The sequence below is a fragment of the Athene noctua genome, chromosome 13 (assembly GCF_965140245.1).
Source record: "Athene noctua chromosome 13, bAthNoc1.hap1.1, whole genome shotgun sequence".
Lineage (NCBI taxonomy): Eukaryota > Metazoa > Chordata > Aves > Strigiformes > Strigidae > Athene > Athene noctua.
In genome coordinates this window covers 19,469,539-19,497,335 of record NC_134049.1, presented here as the reverse complement: position 1 = coordinate 19,497,335, position 27,797 = coordinate 19,469,539, and the positions used below count along the sequence as shown (strand labels likewise).

The following is a 27,797-nucleotide window of genomic DNA, read 5'->3' as shown; positions in this document are numbered from 1 at the left end:
TACAAGACATTAGTTAGTTGCTGCTGCTCTCTGCAGCCTGCCTCTGCCTAGCTTGGAGGCCAGGGCTGCAGGTGAACAGCAGCAACAGGCCAGAATCATGCTCTGCAGCAGGTTTCTACCTGGGATCTAGGCAGAAGTGAGACATGCTCCAGTCAACTTTCCCTTCCCTTTACCAGTTTCACAAATGATGGTAGCAAGTCTAATAACATTGAGCAATTAAACTGTGAATGATGAATAAAGATGGTGAAAATAAAGTTTGACCAATCAAAAATAATACATGCTACAAAGCTGGTACTGAGATGTAGTAAGCAGTTGATAAAAATTATAAATAATAATGTACACAAACCAGTCCCACCTTCCACTCCTCAGCTATCCATGGTGCTCTCAGTTTAAGAGGTTATTCCTCAGTCACCTTCAGAAGAATACATTAAATTATATGCTGTCCTCCTCTTTACCCCTCTCCATACATGTCCGGAATATAACATTAGACTCTGGGGCTGTTTCTTCATGAATTTTCACTCCCCCCTGTTTCATGTGTTCTCATGGTTCCAAAAGCTTTCAGCTTAGAAAAAAATCCCTCCCTGAGAAGTTGGACGGTTTTTGTGGGAAGTGTCCATGGTCCCTCTGAGTTATTAACAGTCCCACACACAAGCCTCACTTCTCCCTCCAGTCCTCACAGTGGTCCATTATGCTAAATCACACTGATCCAAAAATGGGAGTTGAGGGAGACACTCTGAAATGGGCTAGAAAAACTCTACTGTGGTATGGCCCATAAGAGGACAGCTTTTTTAAGCATTTGTGTCTCTGCTAAATAATTTCTGAAGTTCCACATTTAAATTTACCCTCTAAGTGCTGAGCTTGCCCTCTGTGCAGCTCACTAAAACTGAGGTAATGAAGGGTATGATCAGTTTTCTGAGGGTGCTGTGACCTAGAGGCAGGTCTGATTACATCATTTGTTTTGGGTTGAGTCTCAGGAGCTTTATAAAAAGCAGCCCTAAAAGGAAAGAGAGAGACAAGGAGAGAGAAGGGCCATAACTCATTAGCAGAAGCTTTGTATGTGTGCATTCTGCTATTTGCCACATATCTACAAGGGAGTTTCTTCAGAGTACAGAGAAACCTGTGAACTGTCAGGAGTATTTTAAGTCTTTCCTTGAGATGTCAGCCAAGAGCTTCAGTATAGTCACAGTTGCTACTGTGCTTATTTTCTTCCTAAAGATACAGCTCTCGGTGCAAGCGCCGTTGAATGGTAAAGTCTTTCAGCTTTCTATTTTATTGTCACTTGTAACTTAGGGCAGCTAATGTATGCAGAAAACGGGCATCTTTTAATTATTACTATTTCAACAGCATGTTCAAAGTTGTATATTGTTGCAGTCTGCAGTTGTTTGGAGTTAGTATCCTTATTTCAATTCTCAGAATAGGTATTCTGATATATACATGAAAAAGAGATTTGTCTGATGTAGTTTGTGTTACAGACTTCTTGCATGCTCCGTATGCCTTGCTTTGTGATCTTTTTGTTTCTCACAGAATGAAGCAGAGACTGGCCCTTCTCAGAGTTAGTGGAAGCATCACACCTTTCCCTCTGCCCTTTTTATTTCTAAACCAGAGGAAAAGAATGCAATCCTTGTGAAGCACCCCATATACTAGACCTCATTCTCTTATATTTAAACAGGACTAGTTTCAGGAAGTCAGTGCTCCTCACTCTCCTTTTAGGAGTTAATGTTCATCTATTCAAGCTGATTATAGTCAATTTTCATCCATTCAACTAATTATAACCCACCTAGTGTGATTATAAGATATGAGGGAGAATCACTGTAAAGGGTTGTGTGAGAGATCTTGCTCAGCACGTATATTCATGGGATGAAAATCTTGAAGGTTCAATCATAATCCATATAGCTGTTGGCTTCTTATGAAGCTCTGCCAAGACAAGCATTTTACTTTCTTTTTTTTTTTTTTTTTTTTTCTTTTTTTCCACATGAGCTACATAAGGGATGGAATTCAAACTTTTAAGGTCACCTTCTTATTTTGGGCATATAACCTCTGAAAAATGGCTATATTCTCTAGCAGAATCTCCCACCTGAAGGGCAGAGGTTCCTAAAGCTTGGTGCTCTCCAGAATAACAGAACAAAGCTTGGTGCTTTCCTGGTGCTTTCTCTGACAGAACAGAAGGTTTGGAAGTGCAAGGATGTGTCAAAAAGATAGGTCTTATGATACGTCCTGAAGGGAATACTGAAGATTTCCTATCTTAGGCACCCAGTACCCAGAAATGGCAAAAGCTACAGCATCTGCCTACCTCTGACATCTTCCCAAATCAGAGACACAACTAAGGAAGATTATCACAACTAAAACCATTCCCACTTTCCCAGCTCCCGAGTGACATTGGAAACATATTCATTTGCTGGATATTGATCAGTGAAACACAGATACACTGGCTCTAGGAATCTCCTCTACCATGCATGAGCATGTAACTGTGTTACAGTGCATCAGACTCACCCCAACATGAACAAAGAGGCAGGAGAGTGCTCACATGTATGAAGCTGTTGACAGTTCCCTTCCAGATGCGCATCACACTCCATTGACTCTCTTCAAATCTGGGGAGACTCTCTGACAGTCTGCCTCATCCTCATTCCATTATCAAGCAGATTAAGGGTAATAGCAATCTTGCTCACAGTCTGAGGATGGCAGGAAATCACTTTTGCAGCTCTACATATTAATTTAGACAAAAATCAAGAAGATTCTGTCATCTGGTCATCTATATATCTCCTGATCTAAGTTAGAAGAAATAAGCATTAAATGTGCCTCAGCCCTACCTACAGTTGTTACTATTATTGTGCTTATCAGTAAAGTCATAATGGTAGTGAATTGCAGATCATCAAAATGCTCACAGGCTAAGGAAAATTCCACTTGGCAAAAGACTTTAATTTTTCATTTATTTTTGTTTCAGTTGGCATAAACACCCAAAATATTTAAAATATCTGACTGTTTTAAGGTTGTTCTAGAATACAAAAAACAGTTTTGAGACTTTGTACACATTTTAATGGGCAGTACGAGCATGAGCAGAGAGTAGCTATTGTAGTTAAGCCAATATTGCTTCAAACCCAGCTTAGATGAGGATGTGGTGATTTCTAAAACCTTTAACAGTCAGTTGCTATCTTCATACAAGTTTTACCTATAGAATGTGCTGACCAGATGACACAATCACCCCCAAAAAGCTCAGTAAGAGATAATCGATAATCCCCTGCAGAGAGAAAGGAAGAGGAGAATAAGGTTTCTCATCTTGAAATCTAAGACAGTGCATGAATTCTGCTATGTGAAGAACCTGGGGACTTCAGCCAGGGTGATTACACAAACCTCATTTTGAAAATTCCAGTGTAAAAGAACAAAGCACACTGGTCCTAACAAACTGGAATTAGAGAGTTTAGTGTTCCCAGCATATATCAATACAAAAGAACTAAGTGCAGCTGTTTTGCACATCCCTACAAATTAATCCCAAATATTTCACACAACATTCTTTGGAGAAGAGCTGTATCTGTGACCATACTTCAGAGTACAAGAAATTAAGCCAAGAATCATGTACTGAGCAGACATGTGCATGTGAGGATAAGTATTTGTCTGCATGCATGCACGCACACACAGGCACACTGAGTGTTTGCAAGATTCATAATTCAGGACTGTTTTCTAAGCAGAAATAAAATTAAATTTGCAGAGAGCAAAAATCTGCATTAGTCTGATAATCAAAACTGGTCAGGTCTGTCAGGACACTAAGCTGAATGACTGTAAGTAGGTTTCAGGGCTAAAGAAACAAAAATCATTTAAAAGAATATTTAATAAGTCAAGACATTTCCAAAGACATGCAGAGACACTATCCCAAGTTCAGTTCCTTAAGCAATGGATGAATATTGATAATTTTAACACTCACTCAAACTCCCAGGATTCTCTGAGTTATATGGGTTCATGTATCATACTCCCTTTTCTCAAAGTCCATCTATTCCTATCTCTTTTCAGCTGGCAAATCCGAGCCACTGTACAGAAATGACTGTCCATCATTTCTCAGTGGCAACACACTCATGTTTTTCAGACTTAACTAGGCATGAGGGAGTTCATTATAGCAATGCTGCATTTATATTCCATAGTTTCCTAACCAGAAAAAGAATCAGACACACAGAGTCTGTGGCTATTCCCGCCCCACCCTCACCCCCCCCACACACCCCCACACCCCCCCCCAAAAAAAAAGACTGACAAAAGTTTCACCCCAGGATTTAAGTGACCACAAGAAAGTCAAGCCCTATGGGCAGGATCACAGGGATAATTTAGTTATAATTTGGGTGAGAAGGGTTCAAAATCTTTGAAAGAGTCTGTTTTGCTCAACATCTGGGGCTAGAAAGACAGCTAAAAGTACTGCAAAATTCAGTACAGGGGTTTAAGTGGCAATTTGTTTCTTTACAGTGTAAGATCAGTTTCAAATATTCACACTAATATTTCCTTTGTCTTTAAACAGGGTCAAAATGGTCTTATATTGGTAAGTACTAACTAATTTGTAAATACTAAGTTGTGGCTTTTTTTCTGTATTTTAAGGACAACATGCCAAATGTATTCTGGTGAGAACCAATTGCCCCATTGTCTTGAAATCTGTTATTCATCCATCATATCTGGGTGATTGAGAGACAGTTATTGATTACTAAATTGCCTTGCATAATGAGAGGAACTTCTGCAGACTAAGGCTGGCACTACAACTGCAAAGGTTCCCCAAGGCTCTCCATTTCCTCACAGACCAGCAGCACATTTCAGCCTAGTTCTGCAAAGAGCATATCTCTCCCTACCCACATGGGTCTTCATTTTTAAGTAGAGTCAGAGTTCAGCAAGTCACCTGTATCGTGTTACTGGAGACTCAGCTCCATGAAAATCCCAGCACTGACAAAGTAGAATAAATCATAGTCAGGAAAGCAGTGTTGTTTTGTACACTAGTCCTCTAAGTCAGCTGCTAACCCAGAAGGATCTGATGACTGCTCAGGCAGAAGAATTATCTAGAGATTTTCTTTTAATTGATCAAATCCTCTAGCCAGTTATTTCCTCGTTCAGATTAGTGTTTTATATGCCACATGCCCACAGAGAAGTAGGCAGTACTGAGAAATCTCAGCAAAAAATGCTGCTTCTTAAGCCTTTGGTGCTGCTCCAAGACAACACAAAGAACCTCTGAGATTTAACTTGCTGCTAATAACTACTCCGTTTGGCTGTTCTCCAGTTTACCTGACTTGCTTCACATAAGCAAAAGGAAAACTGTCAGCTGCATCTCTATAGGTATTAATCTAACTGCCAGTGTGCATACATATAATTCACATTCCCATTAGGAAAAAAAAGCTTGACGCAGTTTGAATAACAAAAGCCTGGGTTTTCCACCTTGACAGCAGCCATCACCTGAACATAACCCTGCTGGGTAGCAAGGAAAGCAAGACTTCCTTTACTACCATCTTTGCTCTCCTTTCCAGAGTAATGCTTGTTTAAATTAGTTAGTTCTCCCTTTCTGGGAATTTGAGTACCAGTGTTTATTTCAGGGTATGTTATCCTCAGTGTCCAACTTCATCAATTCCTGTTAAGCACTTCCATACTGCAGTCTGCTTTCTAACATGTCCTAGAGGACAGAGAGAAGGTTCACAAACCAGATTTTTTTTTTCTTTCAACTACTGATTTTCAGATATATCTAGAAAAACATATAAAAGCAACTTCAAAAAATTAAAAGAGGCAACTGAACTTGTATAGAATAGTTCTTTTCATATACCTGAAAAAAAGCACAGGTAGAACATTGGTCTGCACAGGGAAAAATGGCAATTTAGAGAGACTGCAGTCAGCCAGAAAGAGTCTCTCCATACTCTCCTACTGACCCTGGTTCCTAATGGCAGCCTATGCAAACACTTTGCAATGCCTTCCACTAAAATAAAGGCAACAGGAAGGGAAAGTCAAGCCATTATAATCACAGCACAGACTGATGATAAAATGAGGTCAAGGTACAAGATTAAGAGTGAAGGAGAAATCTGGGTGCTGATTGTCAATGAGAGTTCTATTTGTTCCGTACAACAATATGTAAAACTGAATGTTGATATAGCACTAGCAGCTCAGGGCATGGTGGCAAAGCAAGATGACACTGGATGTGATCGCGCCTTATCTTTTCAGCAGTGTTCCAAAGAAATGAGCATTTGGCCTGGTTATAATGGAAATTACTGCATTAGACACAAAAAAAATATAAAAGCTAAACCTCTCCTCTATTTGCCTCTTCCTCAGCCAAACTGCAGAGATGCTATTTGTTCTTCCTGATTTCACTACTCGTATATAAAGCCTGAGAAAAAGTTCCTGGAAGAAACATCACAGGCCAATAAGCTGGGGCGTGAGCACTCAGCCCCCTCTGACACAGGCTCACTTTGTGTCCTCTGATGGGCTGCTTCACCTTCTGTAAAATGGACAAAGTAGATGAAGTGTATCATGAGAAAAGTGCTTAAAGTAAAGAACTAAAAGAACTGTTTCCGTGCCCCATAGCTCAGGACACCACATGCACGCAGCTTTTGGCAATGTTGCTGTGTGGCTGAAAGGTGCAGGCCTGAAGTCCTCTGCCCCAGAAGAGAACTGGTAGAATTGGAGAGCTGGACTTCAGTTCTTTGGATTCTGACTTTCTGCTTCTGTAATGTAGGAGGGCCGGAATGAAATCAAAGAAACAGAATCACTCCTTGAGAGTGGACAAGCACCTACAATGGAGAACATCAGCTTTACAGCCAAGTTTAAAGTAACAGTGCAAATGGAATTATTAACATGCTTTAGCATGTGAGGAGGCAGCTTCACACTACAATGTAAACACAACAACTGCTGTTAACAGACAATCAGGCTAACTGAACTTGCAAACTCTTAAATTCTACTGTTGTCAAATACTGTACCTCAATTCAGTAAGGTGCTGAGGACCTATGCTAAGACCCCTCCACATTCCCTTAGGAAATGCCAGCTTTAGTGAACACACTAGAACGTGACCAGAATTTCCAATACAGCACTTGAAAGAAGTAGCAGGGACAGCTACAGCCCTTGGCAATTGCTCTATCTCACAGGCTTCGCTCTGGACACATGTGGGAGGTACACACATATGGGATATACGTACACAGAATGGTATGACTGAGCTCTGCCTGTGGTCTGAGCAAAATGGAAACCATGTGGGCACGTTAGTGTGGCAGGGAGCCTGGAGTCCCAGCCTTCACTACAAACTCAGCCCTGGGCTAATGGCAGCTATACAGCTTCCAGCCAGCGGAAAACAGGGCAGAATGCTCTGCCTGGCTGCAGAAATACCACAGACATTGCCTGCATTACTGACCCAATGCATTTTCCTACATTAGTTTACTTCAGATCAAGAGAACTTGGGTACCCTGTGAGAAGTTCAAGCAACATGAATATTAATTGGTCATCAGAGCAAAAGTCTATTGGTAACACTGGTGTCTCATAGGCCTGTTTTCTTCTTTTTTTAAGTCAGCCAATGTACTGGGAGCAGACATCACTGTTGTTCCTAAAGGAAAACCTGCTCTGCATCACCCAGCAGTGCTAGGGCTGTGGGGCTGGCTGAAGGCTTATACATGGAAAGCTCAAAGCTGCTGAAGTAGATGATGCGATGGACACATGCAGCCATGGTGCTGAGAGTATTTTGCTCAGCTCACTGTGCAGCTGGGCAGCAAGACTATCCAAAGAATTACTACTTTATTTACAGGCATCTTTTATAAAATAGCCATGAGGGCACAGCCAGGCTCAGGGTTATTTACAGCGTGGTAGGGGAATGTGGTCCTGGAAACTCATGTAAAAGAAGGCAGCCCACAAGCTGCATATAAGCAGCCTGAATCTGCACCCTCTACAGCTGGGAGCGTTTGTGGCAGCACTGGGAGCGGTGGCAGCACGAGGGGTCCTACTTCCACCCATACCAGCAGCTCCTACCTTGATTTGCTTGCTCCCAACAGCTGAACAGGTAGTGTTGGGTGGGTAGGACAGGCCCATGGGACAATTGCTGCTCTGCTGACAGAGTCCTGACAGGATCCTCATAGCAGTTAACATCATCCAAGATGCCTGGGTCTTTCCCTTTGCCACAAATGTTGTCAAAAAAGAAGGAAATTAACTTTAAGATATTTTTGCAATACTTATGTTAACACCTTTTGGGACTAGTACAGGCCAATCTTAACACATCCATATACTATTTACTCAGTAGTGATCAGACAGAACCTTTATAAACACAATGTGATTTCCACTGAATTTATCTGAATATGCTGGCACAGAAAAAGGAAAATCTGGTTCACAATCAATCATTCATTTTCAACAGAGCTAGCTGAGAAACGCCTTCCAGCTGTGTGGTTTATCTACCATGGAAATCCAAATTTCACATATGCAAACACAAGCAGCAATGAACTCAGCTCTTTCAGACAGGAGTTTTGAGGCACTGAAATTAGGAATGTGGCAGAATTTGTCAAAAAAATAGTTTTGTACCAGAAAAGATTTTTTGTTTGGTTGTTTTTCTTAATTGAGCAGGAGTGAGAAAACAAGCAAAACCTGCTGTAGCTTAGAGGCCTGTGAGTGGAGTTGCAGATTTACATCAAGGAAAGGATAACCGCTAGTAAAGATCAAGGTACATAAAGACTGCAGTAACTACAGCATTTTATTCAAAAGACAAAAGTTTCCCTTCTGAACTGCTGATGTTGGTGTGGAAATTCCCACACACTGTTGCCAACTCTTAAGGGCATTCAATTCACCCAAACATAGTACTGAACAAGTAAGTGAGTGGTACTTCATGACATGGTTATCATTGGCTGTGATTAGACTTCTATTTTATGCATCAATTTAAAATCACCTATTTAATGATCAAGTCATGCCTATGATATGTAATATATTAGAGTCTTCTTGCAAACTCGCTATCTTATCAGTGCACAGAAGCCCCAAACCTTTTAAAACTACTGAAGTCTTTTTACAATAAAGGCTTCTCACCAATTTTTCTGCCACTGCTTTAGTCTTACCTCCCTGAAAAGCATTAAATTTTAGCGTCATTGTCTTGCACATCAAGTTTCAGCCTCAAGAAACTACAACTTCCTGATATATATTTTCCTGGGAAATATTCTGAGCATGTGTATCCCATAGTATGGAATTTATGCTCTTTTGGCCAGATCTGTTATTTGCCAAAAAAGATGTAGAGGATAGTATACAGTCTTCTGTAATGTCAGAATAACATTTATTAGCTTTTAGGAAGAATTTCAAGAACTTTAAGGTAGTACCATGAAGATTTAAGTGGAAGAAAATTAACGTGATTGGCAGTGAACTGGAGTCAAAGATGAAAGTTACAGCAACATCAAGGCCTATTTATACTGAAAAGCACTGATTGAGTCTGAGTATCCACACTGTAAACAATGTCCAGGGCTAACCTATGTCTTGAATAATCTTAAAGAGCTTTAACAAGGAAATAACTCTGCCTTTGAGCACCAGAAATGCACTTGCCAATTCTGTCACATGCACTATGTTTGTCAGATTCACCTCCACTATCTATATCCTTGGAAACTCTCTTGGAATCTAATATTCTCCCAACTGTTAATTTTCCTTCAGAAAAGATCTGAATTTGCTTTGCCACTAACGACCCAATCTAACATTAGACTTTGGCATTCACAATTCATGGAAGATGTTAACATACTGGAGAGACTTCAAAGCAGCCTTCTAACCAAAGACTCAAGGAACTCAATCTATGTAGTTTAAGAGAAGTGAGAAACTATATCCTCTATAAGTACTTCAATGAGGAACAAAAGCATGCTAGCAGGAGACTCTTTACTTTCTAATCAAAGGATTAAAAGCAATCACTATCTAAACAATGTTAGTGTTGTTGTTCTAATGCTAGACAAACTCACAGTGCAAAGCAAGCTGTCACAGAGAGTAAATATCCATCGGGCACTAATGAAGTATCTTTTACCTGCAGTGCTTAAAGGAAGGGTAGATGTTTTCTCCCTTCTGAAAGATATGGCCTCATTGAAATAAAAATTAATCCAGGGAGGTCCAATGGTTTGTGTTCCACAGATCAGGCTGGGTGATCCCAAAAGACTTTCCTGCCTTAGAAAGAATCACCATGAATCTTCAGAGTCAAGGAGAAACACAAGTTACAAGTACCTCTTCTGGTATTTAAATCCAACTTGCAAACAGCTGCTAGCTATTAATATGTAATTAATTCAAAGGCACAATTAAAAACCTTTTGATATTATCTACTCTTTGTAGATCCTACCTAGGGCAAAAGACTGTGATGAAGAACAGTTTCACCACAGTTTAGGCAAGTTATTGCAGGTCAAATTATCATAACACCTTCCCTTTTTTGCAATTTAGCTTTTCACTGTGGGTTATGCAGTATTTCTAGATAGAGACAGGCAATTTTTGTGATAAGGAGAAGTTTATGAGGGTCTGGCTTTCTGTATACTGAAAAGTACGGAAACTTTCCTCTGCCAACATGAAGTAACTTATTTCAGCACTTCAGAAGGCTTGAAGAGTTGCATTACTGCACATATGCTTGTTACTTCCATAGAAAAAAAGGAATTCATGTCAGTAAAAAAATCCAAATACTGTCACAGATCCAAACTCTACTTGTCATGCCTGGGGGCTCTGAGGAGAGGACCCATCACCAGAGGGTCACAGGCACTGTGGCTGGCTGTGGTGCTGCTGCCTGCAGGCCCAACCTGGTGAGCTACCACGCCTGCAGCTCCCCAGAGTGTAACATCAACAGCAGTTGAGACTGTCAAAAAATCAAGGGGCATTAAAGTGTCTCTATGTGAGATTTTTGTTGGCATTTGGCCCTTTTCTATCTAATGCACACTGGAAAGATGAAATTAAGTTTTAAAAGTCTTAAAAATTCAGAAAAGGATCCTTTTCCAAATTTGGGGTAAAGGCTGAAATGGGAGTTTTTATATTAATTACACAGCTACGGCTTGACAAATGTGTCTCTTTGTTAATTTATGCAGGTCCTGATGGAGAGAAGGCTTGGCCAAAGAAATACCCATTTTGTGGAGGAGTATTCCAATCGCCAATAGATTTCCACAAAGATATTCTCCAGTATGATTCTAATCTCTTGCCTTTAGAATTCATAGGCTATAATGTGCCCTCCACTGATCAGTTTACATTGACCAATAATGGTCATTCAGGTAAGGGAGCTCAATGACAGCAAGGGATTGTGAAGGAAAGAGTTGTTGAAGTTTGTGATTTTTTTATTTCATGGGTGAACTACCTTGATTATCAGATGAAATTAAGCTGTGATGCTGAAGCCTTCACATCAGCATACTTACATCTAGAGAACGGGCTAGGGAAACTTGGGAATATACTAAGTACAAATGGATTTGCAGTGAGCTGAATGGACTGTGGTTTTTAAATAAACTTGAGGCATGTCAGAATTAATACCTGAGCTTTTTGTATTACTTTGGTTGGAGTGTTTTGAAACAGAAGCAGACTTTGTGATTCTCTTAAGAATAAACTGGAAAAAAATGGGTGCAATGAGACTCCAACATTCCTGCCTAATCAAAGCAGCTCAGCTGAATTACATGAGGGAGAGGAGGAAGGAAAAAAAAAAAAAGCTGGGAGTACCATTCTGTTCCTTTGACTTAAGGTTGAAACCTCTTTAGTGTAAAATAAGACAGATAGATAAAAAGACAGAAAATGGTTAGAAATAGCATACAAACATGGCCTCCATTGTAGTACTAAATCACTAAATTTACAGACGGTAAAAGCAGAGAAGATGCAGTCTCATAAATGGACACATTATACAATACTAATAAAGGACATAATGGACACATTATACAATACTAGTAAACTAGTCCCACCATTTTTTGTTCCTTCCTGAAACATTTGAAGACATAGAAATAAGAACAGTTATAAGGCCTCCTTCTATGTAGCCTCCTCTATTGCATAAGCATCAAAAGCACCTGTGTTTTAAAATGGCCTATGCCTCTGCTCTTCTCCAGCATGCTCAGTTAAAAGATGCCCAACATGCAAACATCTCTTTTTTTCCTCACTTTAGCGGTGTAAACCTGCTCTGTAGAACATCATAAGCCCATTCTTCAGTAAGGACCAACCTCTTAGGGCATGGTTCCTGGTTTTCCTCTTCATCAATTTCTCCATCAAACCCAGGTTGCTTTAGACTAGGAATGGCTGGAACACTCTCTCCTTCTGAACCTTCTTTTCCTAAGGGCCTTTCTTGGTTCTGAGTGAAAGACTGTACTGTCACAGCTGAATGTATCAGGCTGATGTGACAGGCAATAGACAGAGAAGGAAATGTCACTGTGGACTTTAATGGTGCCAGAGAGCAGGTGGGGACAGAAGAACAACACTGAGAGACTGTCCCTCACATAATACTCACACAAGTAAAAGCAAATTCCTCATAGAATCTATGTCACTAACATTGTCAGATCTTGCCCCAAAAACAAGAAGTTCAACTGCTTCCTAATGAAAGCCAAGACGAAAATATATCCCACCCTCAATAAAAACAGGAATTCACTTCTAAGGTCAAAGCCCTCCTAGAAAGCAGGGGACTTGGAACCCACTCGAAACTTCATTCAGATATGAGCCTTAATTGCTCTGAGTACTGAAAAATTAGCCTTCGTTAGAGTGATCATTACACCATCTGCTATCTTCTCTTATAGCTAGAGAGGAAATCAGTAGGATGTTTAGCATTGTTGCATCAGTTATTTCTACATATAATTGATGTGCTTCACTGGCCAGCTAATCTAGATAAATTACCTACTTCAGCTGGACTGAAAATAGTAGAGCTCAGAAAAAAGCTTTTTAGCACTAGCATAAAAACACATAGGCTTGCAGCTGTTCCTTCATTAAGGTTTTGAGCCTTATTTCTCCTGCAAAACACATCTGGGACACTCCAGAAAATTGTATGAATACAAATTGTATTCACCCTAGAAAATAATAAAGATAAATTGCAAATAAATCATTCTGGTCTTTACATAAACCATCGCATTATGAAGTATCAAACTTCTCAAGTGAACAACTCCGTTTCTGCTGAGTTGAGAATTACTACTGTAATTTCCATACAAAAAAAAATAACCCAGCCTGTCTTCCATTTTGGAGAGCATTAGTGAGCAGAAGGGAGAGTAATGCATACAAAGGTCTCCCTGCAGCATGTCAAGAGAATAAATGCTAGTTCTTAAGGTCTGTGATTATCTTGCTGCTTCACATCAATGCTCTGGGTTTGGGGAGGGAGGGGGCAGGGAGAGAGGGAAGTTTATTTGGTTTTGCTGTATGATGCTAAAAGATTAAGAAGCAGATGAGTTCAATATAACGAGTTTTAAAATACTATGAAGAATATTAATTTATTAAGATATTTGCAACCATTATAAGGGGATTGAAAGAAGGCACATGAGCCTAAGTTTTTCTTCCAGGACTGAAATAATTTTGCATTCTTCAGGGAGAAGAAAGATTTCCATCAGCAACAATTCCCACATTCAATTCCGTATTTTAAGAAAGCAGAGAAAGGTTATATTCTAAATTCTCTTCAATTGCCTGTAAAGGGTTAAAGACAACTAAAGCATTTATCTCCTACCACAGACTGAGATGGATTTAAGTTAAGAATCTGCTTTGCTCATGCTCCATACATAACATACTTAGACACAGTATTTTTATTTGCACTGTGCTTGAAAACTGTGGTACCACTTGCTCCCAACTGGTCTTCATCTACTTGCAGTGAAAATGTATCTGTCACCTACTATGTACATCAGAAACCTCCCGTTTGAATACACTGCATCTCAGCTTCATCTACACTGGGGAAACAGAAACAAGTCAGAAGGCTCAGAGCACACAGTCAGTGGGAAGCATTTTGCAGCAGAGGTAAGACAAGCTCAGATAAGGAAATGAAACAAAGAAGGCCGGGCAGGTCCCATTGTTGGAATCTTTATCTTGGGTACATGACTGACTGTAAAAGACTGCAAGGTTCTAATCCAAGTATTTATGATGTGGGTATGTAATAAAAAAATGCATTGTGCACCACAAAAAGGATGGACTCCCATGTACTCTCATGAATGTGTCACAAGTCAAGGAATTAGAATTAAGGTTCTAAACTCAATGCTGACACTGAGTCACTTGAGTAATTTCAAGCAAATTGCTAGATATCTGACACCTTGGTTCTTCTCTGTAAACCAGTTATATCTTTTAGCTGCATGACTTCGCTCTTTTGTTTAACTTACTTGCCTTCTTCTATCCAGTGAAGAACTGTTATCTTTTCTAATCCTAAATTATAGGTTCAGGAATAGATTTTGAAAAGCAGTACCAACTGGATATTTACTCCAAAATTACTAAAAAAGAAATTAGTCAGAATAATTTGCTTGCATAACAGCACTTTCTTCTCCAGTTATATCTAACACCAAGTTTTGCCTTCTAAAGATCAGAGAGCCCCAAGAAGGCTGAAGTGTTACTTTTTCAGAAAAAAGTTACTAGTATTACTGTCAAGATACCCCGAAGCTGGAGTGATCAAGCCTCTTTCCCCCTGCAATAGAGGGAGGGTGTAACTCGGCTACAGTGGGGCTGGGAGTAGGAATTCCAGGACCTTTTGCTTTTCTCTAAAAAGATCTTCCACTACACCCAGAAATCACTGAAGGATCCCATTGTATTGTCTTAGCCTGAGATGGCTGCACTGGTTCTTTTTACCTGCCAAACAGAAAGGTGGCATGCCCCAGACATTACCATAACACAGTATCTCCTTCTTTACAGCTACATATTGTACATTATAATTCTGAGAAATATCCAGACGTAACAGCAGCAATGGACAAAGCGGATGGACTGGCGGTTTTGGCTATTCTTCTTGAGGTAGGATGCAGAATGGGGTTTTCTGGGTTAGAATATGGTTTCAATCGTTAAGTCAGAGACCTTTAACATATAAAGTTACCTAGATTATTTAATGTTGCTGTGGCTGAATAAAAGTTCTTCCTTTTATCTTTTGCAAAAAAAGGGCCAGATTCCAGCAACACATACATAAGCGGAAACAAATTTTAAGAAAAGAGGAATTCTGAATATTTCCTCATGTTTTTCAGTAAATTAACTTCAGCTGTGTTAAATCCATTTTTGCATTCGTTTACAAACTAATGATTGGTAGAGTTTATCCAACAACAAACAGTGAATTTCAAGCTCACTTGCTCAGAACTGCCTATGTAGCATGAAGGAGTTTTGACACAGCAGAGAGGCAAAGGCAGCCCCAACCCTGTCTTTGGCCACTGGATGTAATTAGGATTAAAACTCCTTAATAAGTTAACTATAAAGACAATTTTTTAAACGTGAGGATTTTCTGCAGCACAAAAAGTCCTGAAAACATCCAGGTTTTCACATTTTCATCATGAAAGTGAAAATGTTCTAGTTAGCAGACAAAGCTCTAATTCTCCCTAATATCCAAACTCACTTCCTAGCAGCTCTGAAGACTCTGACAATAATTTCGTGTTAGATTTCAGTTCATTTGGAAGTTGCAGCCATGAGAAGTGCCAAAGTGTGGTATATTATGATAGGGAATAATCCTGGGGTTCTGGTTATTTCTAAGCAATGGTGTTTAAAAATCAAATATGGGCACAATGGAGATTAGATCTTTGAAAAACTTTTCAGACAGCTGGTGGCTATTACAGTTGACCTAAGTACACCAGTTTACTATGTCTGCTTGTCAGAGGAGTTGCTAAGCACCAACTCTAAAGAATTAATAAAAAAAGATATTGACTATTAGACTGAAAATCTGCTGGTAGCAGTTGAAAAACAGAGTCTTGTTTGATAGCTGAGTTATAGCCCTTGCCAGTGGCCCTGCAGTACCCAGTAGTGTCATTCTTTATCTTCCTGGACTGTGAGGAGCAGCAGACCAAAAAAATGTTTGTGGGTGGAAAACTTTGACTAGAAACCAACAGATGGTCTGAGAAGGCTGCCTGTTGAGAACTTACCCCTGCAATGTTCTCAGAGGAAATGGCTTCTCTTAATTTGCACAGCATGCTGAACAGGCAAGGGCAATAGGGTCTTCAAAGTGCACACAAGAGGTCTACACTGCAGTTATTACGACAGCATTATGACAAAGCAGCCCTAATAGCTCTGGAGTGAGTAAGCATTATCGGGTTTCTGAGTAAAAAGAGTATTTATGCTGTTCTAGTATATAAATATCTGGACAGTAGAGACACTTGCCTTATGACAGAGACCATCAAACAGTGCTGTCTGCTGTGTGCAGAAGCAAAGACTTATATTCAGACTGTGGTGATTTGTTCAGCTGTTAATAGTCCGTTCATTACAGATTGGACCATTCAACCCATCCTATGAAAAGATCTTCAGGCACTTCCGGAATGTGAAATACAAGGGTGAGTGGCTATAAGACGCACTGGATTGATAATGGCTAAGAGTGTCAGATGTCTCCCTGAGAGGGATTGAACTGGCTGAAGAGAGTCCAGAAATCCCAGGCAAACCTCTCACAAACCGTGAAAGACTTATAAATGGCAGTGCATTTCTGTGAAGAGTTGATGGCTAGCATGCACCACGTGTTTCTGACTGGGCCTTATTTACTGCACATGGTGGTTTTTTGGTTAATATGGCCACAGTTTGTCTTACAGAATTCTAATTTGGTATCTAAGACAAGATTTTTACGCAGGAAACCTAAAAAGCTGTATTACTTATTAAACTGGGATCATCTCTGTTAAAATGTATTTTTCTTTTCCTAGTGATATAACTGAAATACCTTACTTACGGAAAAGCAAATTCACTTCACTAGTACACTACCTGTTTAGTAATGATGCAGCATTTAACACGAATCCCCTATTTTAGATCAGATGGTCCACGTTCCTGGTTTCAATATTCAAGAACTGCTTCCTGACAGACTGGATGAGTATTATCGCTATGAAGGATCCCTGACAACTCCTCCTTGCTACCCTAGTGTTCTCTGGACAGTTTTCCGACACCCCGTTAAAATTTCACAAGAGCAGGCAAGTTAAAATACAGCACGTGTTTTCCTGATTGGAGTCTGCTAAAGAACAGTAAACGCATATTCTCACTTCCTGGATTTCTCTTACATTCCTGTAAAACTGAAAGATGACCATTCCTAAAATCCTTTAAGTGTGAACAACAGCACAAAACTGACAGAAATCAGTATCCTATTCTGTTTTTAGTTAGCACATTTTCTTTTGACCAGAATAAATAAAGGTCAGACACAGGCACAGCAATTGGTATACTATCAGCTTGAGAAGTCATAGTCAAGTGAGATTAAATTCTGGTTTCACTATGTACTTACTCCTTGCTTTGAGTCTTTCCATGAGCCAATTCCAGATCATTTTTGTTCAGGCTTCATGTCTGAACCCTATTTACTAAGTATTTTAGTGCTATTTTGATCCTGACTGATTTAAGTATGACAGGTTGGGTAGAAATGAAGTTTCTAAAAAGCATGTGGTGTGTTATTTGTCACTCTTGAATCCCCTGGCTCCTTGCTAACTTCTGGTTTTTGTGCTCACCTAATTAACTTTTTTTGTTCTTAGGTGGACAGTTACATAGACTATAAACTCCCAATCACTCTTTTCTGAGTCACCTAATTCTAAACACAGGGGAAAAATGTTATTATCAAAATCTCTGACCGAATTATTGTATGTTTCTTGTTATGAAAGTCAATTCTTAACTTTGTCTGCTTTGCCAGATTATGCTTTTACCAAAGTAGAGAGTTATTTCATAAAGTAGCTCTTAGTACTGCTTAGGAGTTGGAGTGTGCTAGGGAGAACATGCTGCAGAGGGCCACCATGCTTCCTTCCACCCAGTCATCCTGGCAGATAATTACTAAGCAGGATTAATTTTATCAGGATGTAACCAAAATACAGGTATGGGTTTGGAGATGTCACACTGTTTACACATTATTCAGTATTTGGGCTCACAGGCCATGCAAGAATTTATTAATGTATCCTCTTCCCTTTGACTACCCCTTTGATTTCAAATGTGGTCTCAGTGATCATACAACTGTCACTGCTTTTTCTGTATTCTGGGAGCTGAACAGAGTGCTTCCCTTTGTAGTTACTGGCACTGGAAACAGCCATGTACTGCACAGAGAGTGATGACCCAGAACCCTTGGAAATGGTCGATAACTTCCGAAATGTTCAGGAATTTCATGAAAGACTGGTTTTTATCTCCTTCCGTGAAGGTGAGTTGTATGAATGCTTCTACGCAAAGAAACAGGGCACAGTGATTTGTGTAAACTGGAAACACTGAAGTGGCAGTCCTGTTGCACTGTACCACTACATAAATACAGCAATCTCATTTTCTCACAGTTCACTTTGTTCCCTTTTCTTCTCTTACTTCACTGTTGCATGGGCAACTGTACGAGAATAAGGTATTCAAAGAGTATATAAGAAGTCTTTTATTCACAATGTGTATCAGGCAAGCCCTGCAAACCTTCTGATCAAAGGCAAGGAGATGAAGGAAGATATGTTTGGCCTTGTCATGCTTAGCAGAAATATTTGTTGTTGCTCCAAACACTAAACAGTTCTCCGCTGTGCTGAGCTGTTTCAGTCAGCACAAATACTTGAGTTGGCCTTGTCTCAACAGTGACATTTGCTGGTTCTCAGCAGTATCAGGATTGTTTTTATGCAGACCACACACTTAAAGGGAATCCCAACTTTGTGTTTCAGGGAGACTTGGTTTGGGGAAATTACACAGAAACAGAAGAGGTCCTTGAGAAATTCAAACATGACAAATAAAAATTATTCAGAACACTGGATTGTATGATCCAGTGTTACAAATGAAAACCAAAAATTGCCACCTCATAAGGAAGAACTGTTTTAAAAGCTTAATTATGCGGAGTTACACAATGACAATGCATAGGTTTTGGGGGGTGGGAGCTGTACAAAAACTTGTACTTATGAGAAGCTTAGTTGTGCCCCTCAGTAAGACATTTGAGTATGCTGTTTGTGCAAAACGTATTGTTCCAATTTCTGTGTTGTCTTGCAAACAAATACTCTTAGGCAGTTGTGAAACTGGCACAGACACTGAAGGCAGATGAATCTAGGCAAGCCACTATCCTATTTGAAATTGAGAGGAAAAGATTTTTAAAAATAAAAACAGACTTCATAAAAAAGACTGGCTAAGCAGTAACTTTCAAATTAATAAAACATGTTAGCACATCATTTCAGTTTTGCCTGCTAGTTTCTTCGCTGTGTTCAGATGAAAGAATGGAAAACACAGGAGTTGTCTATATTGGGAAATTTCACACAATAGCCACTGCAGGGAACAGTTCTCCCTGCAGGAATACTGCAGTAGCTGTTCTTGCCATTACCCTTTGCAGACAGTCCCTTTCATAATGTATCTTTTCTAAAATAAAGCTATAAAGGAGAAAAGTGAAAATCGAGATCAGCCAAAACAAATCTTAGACAAAACACTTCTCTGAAATTAGAGATTATTTAGATTTGCTACCAAAAGCTGTCTGGTCTCTTTGTGAGATTAGCTGTGTCAAAATTCCCAACCAGAGCAGTGCAAAGCATCAGCCTCATTCAGCCCCTTTTTGAAGCAAAATTCCATCTTTGAGATAAAACCCGCAGACAATTTCAGAAGTCATTCTGTGGCTGGGGACCATTTCAATTCTCACGGAAACATTTAAAAATCTTTCTAAAGCCTCCCATAAGAGCAACGTAATTCTATCATCAAGTTTCTTTTGAGTGCCTTCTCTGGAATTACTGCACATAACTTAGTAATTATTTAAATAAGTACGTTGATACTACTCTCCTTGCTAATTAAGCACATTTCTCTCATCGAGTTATAATGATTTAGGCCTTCATTTCTCTATTTTACCTGGAGTAAAAAATATTTAACAGTTCCAAGATGACTCACCATATGGCTTGAACCACAATTCATTACTTCCTACTCTCCAGCTCCGCATTAAATCTCTACATTTCATAATCTCCAGAGCTCCAATGACAAAGGCTACATCTCCCTAACTGCTGCATCCCCTAACTTTTATTTTATTAACCATTCTATCTGCAGTTAGCATAGTGGATCCTCAGGAGAAGTCTTAGGGAGCAGGTGTATAAAGAAGGGCAGGCTACAATGCTAAAGGCAATACAGAGTTTTCAGTGCAGTTCAGGCATCCAAACCATCACAGGTTCTCATTTCTGTACACTCAGCAGAAAGCTACTGACTAGAAAAACAACTATTTTAACTTGCAGCACAGAAGCAGGGGCAGTGATTTCAAAGATGGGATGCTTCCCAATTTTGAGGTGCAGAGAAACTGCACAACATACCCTTTTGTTTAACATATAAGGAGCTGAAGGTGTTACACCCAATGAGTAAAGCCATCACTAGATGACTTTGTACTTCTGAGTATCTTGAAAGGTGCTCAGGTTTTCAATGACCTTCCTGTCTGTACACAGCTTCCAGTTTGTAAAGGCCTAGGAAAGTGACTTTCCCCAAAAACAGCTAAGTAGTTTTCATCTCCCATCTTCATTCTGGAAGCTAGGAATGCATCCATTCCACATACCTCAAAAAAAGGTCCCCAAGACTGTTGAGACTACAGTGCAAAGCACTGGAAGCATCCACAGTAGTTCTTTCCATTCAAGCAGCTACAGCATTTTTCTGCTTTCATTGTCTTTTTTCAATTTGCCCCTTGCTTATTTGCTGACAAAGGTATCTTATCATCTTTCGCATTACTAGCAACAGATAGCTAAATATTTAAGTCTTAGTTATATCTTTCTTCTACTTAAAGCTACTGTTTCTGCTCCTGAATTACTGCTGAGAGAAGTTACTCTGATCAATTGTTTCTTTTTGTATTTTAATTCATTTATAGTTTGGGGCCCAGCTTCAAGGTCTGACTAAATCAAAATACTGAGTACCCTTGGCTACCAAAATTTTGCATCAGTCTGCATCAGCTCACGTGTTAACAAAAATTAAGATTTTTTCCCTTCCTGTAAGATCATTATTACCTTTCTGCTATGCGTGATGAAGAGTCTCTCCAATCTCTGCTCACATGTAGTTCTCTGTAGTGCTCTGCAATAACCTTAATTTTACAGCTTCTGAGCTGAAAATAAGCAACAGAACAACCACCCTATCAATTTATCAGTGAACTGATTTGTTTGTATTATGTTGCTAACAAGCGGAAACCTTGTTTCTTGACTGTAATATGACTCTGCATTAGACATAAGTTGTTTCTATGACTATATACAACTGATATGCAGGGCATACACAAGTCACACTTGGGATTTTGCTGGTTCTGTTCCTTGATTTCTTGTTGTATACTATATTATAAAGCCAAGTCATAACATTCTATTCTATCTTCATGCCTCTTACCAGGTCCATATGCCACCACTTACAGAGAATAATGGTTATAGAACACTGCCTCAATTTAATCTCATTTTAAAATCAGAATTATACTGGTAGTTCTCTTGTTGCTAGATTCTGACCAAAATATTTAAGAAAATTACAAGTTTACCAAATAATCAACAATCCTTAATAGCCCCATGATTAATATACAAACTGGTATTAGTTGTACAAACAATATTCTGAGTAAACTAAAAGATGGGTAAAATAGTGAAAAAGAACGAACTAGACTATGTCAGTCCTTTTTCTGCTTTTGTGGACTGGCCAACTAGAAATAACCCTCACCCCATGACATTCTTACATGACCAGGAAGAAGGTTAAAACTCTCTGCCCAAACCTCCAATCTCAAACACTAGCTGCTAACTAGAGAATGAGCTGGGTCCAGAATGGCTATTTTAGTAATCCCCTTCAAATTTCTGCTCAAGTTGGATTATGTAAAATGATTATAAATGGCAGAATCAGGATTTGCAATACAGCTGCCAAGTTTCTGAGACTGTAAGGCTTCCTCTGCAGCGTCTTTCTTAAATCCGTGCACTGCAGAAACACTTACTGAAATAATAGAAGTTCTAGAGTGAGCAGCTACCTTATGTTTAAGACTGGTTCACCGTGGAATCCTAGAGATCCAATTTTGCTTTTTCTACCCTCTCAGTTCATCAAGATTCAATACCTCGTGGACGTGGCTGATTGCTAACTGCATCTATGAACCAGCAATTTTCTGAGTTAGACTGGTCAGTCAGAAATGAGAAATGCAGTTTTCCATCTGTTTCTTAAGCTGACCTTTCAGCACCTCACTACATTCTCTGTAAATCACACTTGAAAGTAAAAGGTAGAGAGTTACAATCCATGATCCCAGTATCTGTAAATCAGATACTCTGCTTTTCATCCAGAAATCTCTAAACACTTCACAGAAATAGTGTAAGCATTATTATTTCCATCTATGGGGGAAAATTTGACCCAGATGTGACTTTCTCAAAATTGTTGCTGTGAACCAGTGCCAAACCCAAGAATAACATTTGGCTCTCCCTTTGCTAAGCCACATTATTTGGCTCCCATGCAGAGGTGACACCGGCTATAAAAGCATTTTCAATGTATCTTTAAAGTTGGCATGACTTAGTAGAGTTGAATTGTATGGGTTACTGCCCATCCTGCTGTTCTCACCCAGGAACTGGTCTCTATGGCTACAAAAGGCATTGCTCTGTGCTACTTTAATAGAAACCCCATTCAGTCTAAGTACATTTAATTACAAAAGCTCATTGACTCTATCAGTGAACCATACAAAAATGTTCTACCCATTTCAAAAAAGATATTTATCACCCCTGTAATCTCACATTCCACCTACTACGGTCACAAAGGCTCGGTCACAGGTGCAGCCCCTCACCTCAAGAGGGAAAAAAAAAAAAAAAAAAAAAAAAAGGTTCCTGTCAAAGCACAATTAAAGTGCACCTGGTTGCTGGCTGCAAGCACCCAGCCTGATGCAGGCAGCTGTACCACAGGTAGGACCAGATCACACTTATTAAGAAGGGAAGGAGAGGCCATACACAGAATCATGGCTTGGGCCAGGCAACCGCAAAAATCTGTGTAAACAAGCCTGTTGTGCACTCTCTAGGACCCCACTAAAGCAGGTTTTCAAAGCAACTTTTCTGCCTTTTCAGTGTCAAGACTGAGGGCTTCCATCTTCACCTGAGCATAGACACCACAAGATGGGGCTACTGAGCTGTGATTTGCATCAAAAATACGGATGACTGAAGTGTTCCGTCATCCACATTTTGTTGCTAATAATTAAAATCTAAATTCATAGTCACTATTAACAAGTACTACATTTCAAAATGTCTATAATCTTAAAGTATTATTCAGCAATAATATAATATACAATATGTGTTTTGCCTGTCAGTAATCTATTCCTATAAAATCTGTTTCACATACATGTAGCTGAAATTTATTATGATGTTCAAACATTCCACTGCCCACAAGTTAAATGGGAACTGGTGTCTAGTTTTGATTATAGCACCATGCTGAAATACTATCTAACTAAATTTTGGAAGGTCGTATCAAACAGAAATACCCCCTACTCTTCCTCTTCAAACTACAAGTTCTTTTTCTGCAATTATCTATTTGGTGTTATATTTTGTTGTTTATTTGATGCACCTTTACTATAACAAAACTCCCCTTTTTTAAAATACAGGTTTTCTTCAATGCCATGGACTTAAAATTAATAAAGCATCTAATGGATTAAATGGGATAAGATTAAACTCCAAGTTTTACATTTCTGTTTTCTCAACAGCTGATCAGCTGATTTAATAAGAGAAAATATTTGGATGGAATACATGAAACCTGTCAGCTTCACTCTGAAAGGGTTCTGATGTTGCTTGGAGAGAAACAGTCATTTGATAAAATATTAAAAAAGTGTGTAAATGAATTGGGAAAATGCAGTTAAGAAAAGAGCGCTCACCTTCAGAATCTTTGGGAAGGCAAAAATAAATATACTTTAATTGCCAAAAATATATAATAAAGTTCATTATCAAAGATGGCATTGTAATAATAATGCTTAACATGTCAATCCAAACGTGATCACTCAGTTCTTCAAATCCTGATTTCATTCTTACCTTCTTAGATGCCTTTTAAGCAATTTTCTCAACAGCAAAGCATATCCCTCTTCAGCTGTCCACATTTGGCAGTGTTCTTCTGCCTTGAAAAAGCAAAGGCATGAAATTGAACATCTCTAGTTGCCTGTATTTAGTTCCTCCGTTTTGCTTAGGCTCTCTGAAACACTGAAATCCAAAGAGTTTCTGATCTGTTACATCTGTGCCAGCACGCTGGCTTTGTGACTTAAGCAGGTGTCTAAAGTCACAGGGTTGTAAACTGTCGATCCAGTTGTGTGGTAAGGACCTTCCAGCATACATATGCAAAGTTATCAATTTCATAATTGCCAATTGGTATGAGCAGGCTGTTGGAAAGTTGAGGAGGCAGAATGCAAATGCTATGACAGGTTGGAGACTAACCTTCTTGTCTCAAGTAAATGGAATGAACTATTTTGTATGCCCTCCCTCTTTTCCTAGGTTTTGTTGTTTCTGTCGTGATAGCCTGCGTTCTGGGAGTTCTCATCATTCTTGCAGTAGCCTTCTGGCTACTGAAGAGGAAAAGGTAAGATGTCCAGCTGTCACATCACAGGAAAAGAAGTCAAAGCAAATTTCTCTTCTGACACAAAGGAGGGCTTATGCATCCCAAACCTTGCACATCTTTTACAGTGGTAATGTTTAAACTTTCATAAGATACCATCTCTTCCTACAAGCTTTAATTTGTTTTTATCACTGTAGACATCAGTTCTCCTGTATCATATACTCCAAAGTAATTCTATTTTATTGACAAAGTATGTTGCTATGGCTAAAAGGTCTCTACTTGCTGCACCTTTGTGCCACAGTGGCCACCATTCTGCCATTGTAGGAATGATTGGTTTTTGTGAAAAGCAACCATATCAGGTTGTTTTTCCACAAAATAATTATTCCTGGAACAGCACTTATGTAAACCCTTGAAAGATATAAGGACAGGAAACAGGGAATTGTATGTGAGTACCAGGGAGAACACAAAAGCACCTTCCACTCTAAGTACTGACTGCTCCCACAAGCAGTTAGGAAATGATACTCCCTTTCCAGACTAAGTGGGACAAGCAAACTGGGTCAGTAACAGACCTGCCCAGTTTTTCTCTTTCTCAATTGCCAGTCTTGGTTTTTTGCTAACGTTGCTGCTCATAATTACTTTTCAAATCCTTTCATTTTTTCCTAGAACAGTAAGTGAAACAAGAGGGGAATGGAGTTTTAGAAAAAAAAAAAACTCCCAAAGGTCACATTATATAGGAAGAAGAAATCTGTATTGACAAGGGATCATTTAGCCAGACTGTTTGCCACCAAAGCCAAATTCTTTAAAAAAGACTAAGATTACAAACGTTTCTACAGCCTGATCCCTTTGCCATCAGCATTGACTCTGCCACACAGAATGCGTTCTCCTGAAATATTTGTAACAATAAACCACTGCGACATTTGACCTGGTACAGAGAAAAATAATCTCATGCTTGCATAATGGACCATTTTAAGTAACCAATGGTGCTTTTCCTTCATTGGAATTACAATTGTTTAATTCATTTGTTTTATTTTAGCTGCAAAAAGGGAGGCAAAGACAACAGAGGAGTCATCTACAAATCAGGCATGTGCAAGGAGGAAGATGACATCTCCAAACTTTGATGCCCTGCTCTGTTACAAAAGTCCCTTTTCATTCCTAGCACTGATTCATTTTGCATTGGTGGAACACATCTCGTTCTTGGCTCATGATAAACCTCCAGTGTTCTAAAAATGTACCAGCCAAAAGTTTTCTGCAGCCCTCATTCTCTTGTCTTCCAGGGAGATATGATCAGTGAATACTCCTGAGCTAAATTCCTCACCACATTCTTCTCATGTTTGCTGCTTACTGAGTCTGGGTCTTTTAACTGATTTTGCATTTAATCCTAAACTCCCATTTTATGATTTGTTTAGCACAGATTTTCCCACCGGTATTCAAATCTGAAGACACCCATCAAGCTACAAGCACTCTTCCCTGCTAAATCTAGGCAGATGAGAATCTGAATATGATTCAGAGATCAGAATTTGAACTAGGTTATTCAGTGGATATGGTTTTTTAAATCACAGCAGATGATCCTGGTACATTCACCAGCGGCTTTGTAACACAAATATGAGAAGACAAGTGTAAACACAATGAAAGCCACATGGATTGTTAATGAGGTTCAAACCCAGAAACTCAGTGCTGAAAAAAAACACTACTGCTAGAGGAACAGCTCACTTTCCATTTATTACACAACCTCACAAATCTGTTACAGAGGTCAGCCTCTGTCTGTCATTGGAATTAAAGAAGCATCTTGACTTATTATCCTGTTCTTAATTATAGTGTGTGTATGAATGATGTGGAGATAATGCAGTTGTTGCTGCTTTTAAGCAACTTGACATGTAATAATGAAATCTTGATTAATTTTACAGTGTTTATTACAACTGCAATTATAGCCTAGATGGTTTCACTGATTTAGTTATCTGAATTTAGTAATGTAATTATTAAAAATAATCAATATTATCTTTTTTAAAAATCTCATAAGCTACTCTGGAAAAGTCTCATTACGCATTTTTGAAAGTGAGAAGCATAAACGTAACTGTTTCCACTGAAGACTCTGTGAAAAGTCATTGACTTCAGAAAGGATAGGGTTTAGCCAGCCTAGCCGCAGATGTATGCTGAATTCCTCTTGAATTTGACATGTACAGTGAGGGTCTGAAATGCTTGTACTTCAGTATACAAGCAGGAAGTGACTGACACATGCATATACCCAAAATAACTTCAAGTCTGAATGCTGCTAAACACTCCTAAGGAAATTCCAATCTCAACATTACACTTAGATCCATTTTACATTCAGTAGCCACATTTGTGATTTTAAATAACTAAGTTGTTATTGTATATGTTTTCTCCTTTAAAGATGGCAGATGCATACTTGGTTTAGATTCTTCCCCTTCCACCCCCAAGAAAACCATTTGATGTCAAAAGCTTTTGAGTGAAGGGAGAAATAACTTATTAATACTTACTGTACATGAAATTTAGGAGCATAATCTTACAACTAAGTGCACTACATTTGCCAGCATTTTTATCTTGCATAAACAAGCACATAAAGATCATCTTGTTGAAATGTTTGATCTTACTGAAAAAGCAGCATTTGTGTGCTATGGGGAACAATACTTACTCTTTGAATACAGGTCTTTAAAGACAAGAACGGATAATCAATTTTTATGATGTTTCTTTGGTTTTTCTTATTTCTTCTGGAAGAGTAACATTTAAATTATTATTTTAATCTTCAGCTCAGCTGATTAAAAACATCAATCAATCACTTCCTTTTGCATGCAACTTCTTGGCACCTGTAAAAAGAAGCATAAGAACTTCAGTCAAATACTATATGCTTACGGTGAGGGAAAGTCTCATGTTACCAGCAAAGAAAACATACTACATATTAGGCCAAAAATATCTCCATCAGATCTAGTTCTGAAGCAAAAGAACAAAATGAAGAGGGATTCACACAAATCATATTCCTGCTCCCACTTGTAACACTCTCTAATTGCACGGAGTCCTCCTAGGAAATCCACGCTGCCTTTGAAAACACAAGCACACGGAAATTTTTGTTTTTACCTTAATACTGTATTACCAGTTTGCCCTGCCAGTGGTCCCTGGGCTGAAAGAACCTAAACCCATATGTTTTCTGGGCTCTTTAGCCACTATCGTTTAATAAATCTATTAAGTATCACATTTTTAAAATACTTTCCAGGACATTTCTTTTGTTGTTCTTACATGCACAACATTTCAGATGTCCAGAAAAATAAAGCACGATCAGAAAGACAGATGTAGTTAACACACTACCATAATAAATTAAATCACAATTCACTCCTTTTTAAATGGAATGG

At 39.0% G+C, this 27,797-nt stretch overlaps 1 protein-coding gene across 1 annotated transcript; it reads left to right on the top strand.

Moving 5' to 3' along the window:
- Window positions 1-1,029: 1,029 nt before the first annotated feature.
- On the top strand, window positions 1,030-27,045 carry CA12 (carbonic anhydrase 12). The gene is made up of 10 exons (XM_074917186.1): window positions 1,030-1,246; window positions 4,496-4,516; window positions 10,989-11,168; window positions 13,712-13,854; window positions 14,734-14,829; window positions 16,277-16,340; window positions 16,801-16,958; window positions 18,028-18,154; window positions 24,375-24,459; window positions 25,469-27,045. The coding sequence occupies exons 1-10, from the start codon at window positions 1,156-1,158 to the stop codon at window positions 25,551-25,553; spliced, it is 1,050 nt and encodes a 349-aa protein (XP_074773287.1). The 5' UTR covers window positions 1,030-1,155; the 3' UTR covers window positions 25,554-27,045.
- Window positions 27,046-27,797: the final 752 nt, after the last annotated feature.

What these genes read in the sequence shown, in the direction of transcription:
- CA12 (XM_074917186.1), top strand. Translation starts at nt 1,156, where the DNA reads ATGTCAGCCAAGAGCTTCAGTATAGTCACAGTTGCTACTGTGCTTATT. An exon ending in GGAAGCATTTTGCAGCAGAG is followed by an intron (nt 13,855 to 14,733) that starts GTAAGACAAGCT and finishes CCTTCTTTACAG; the next exon opens with CTACATATTGTACATTATAA. An exon ending in TTAAAATTTCACAAGAGCAG is followed by an intron (nt 16,959 to 18,027) that starts GCAAGTTAAAAT and finishes TTCCCTTTGTAG; the next exon opens with TTACTGGCACTGGAAACAGC.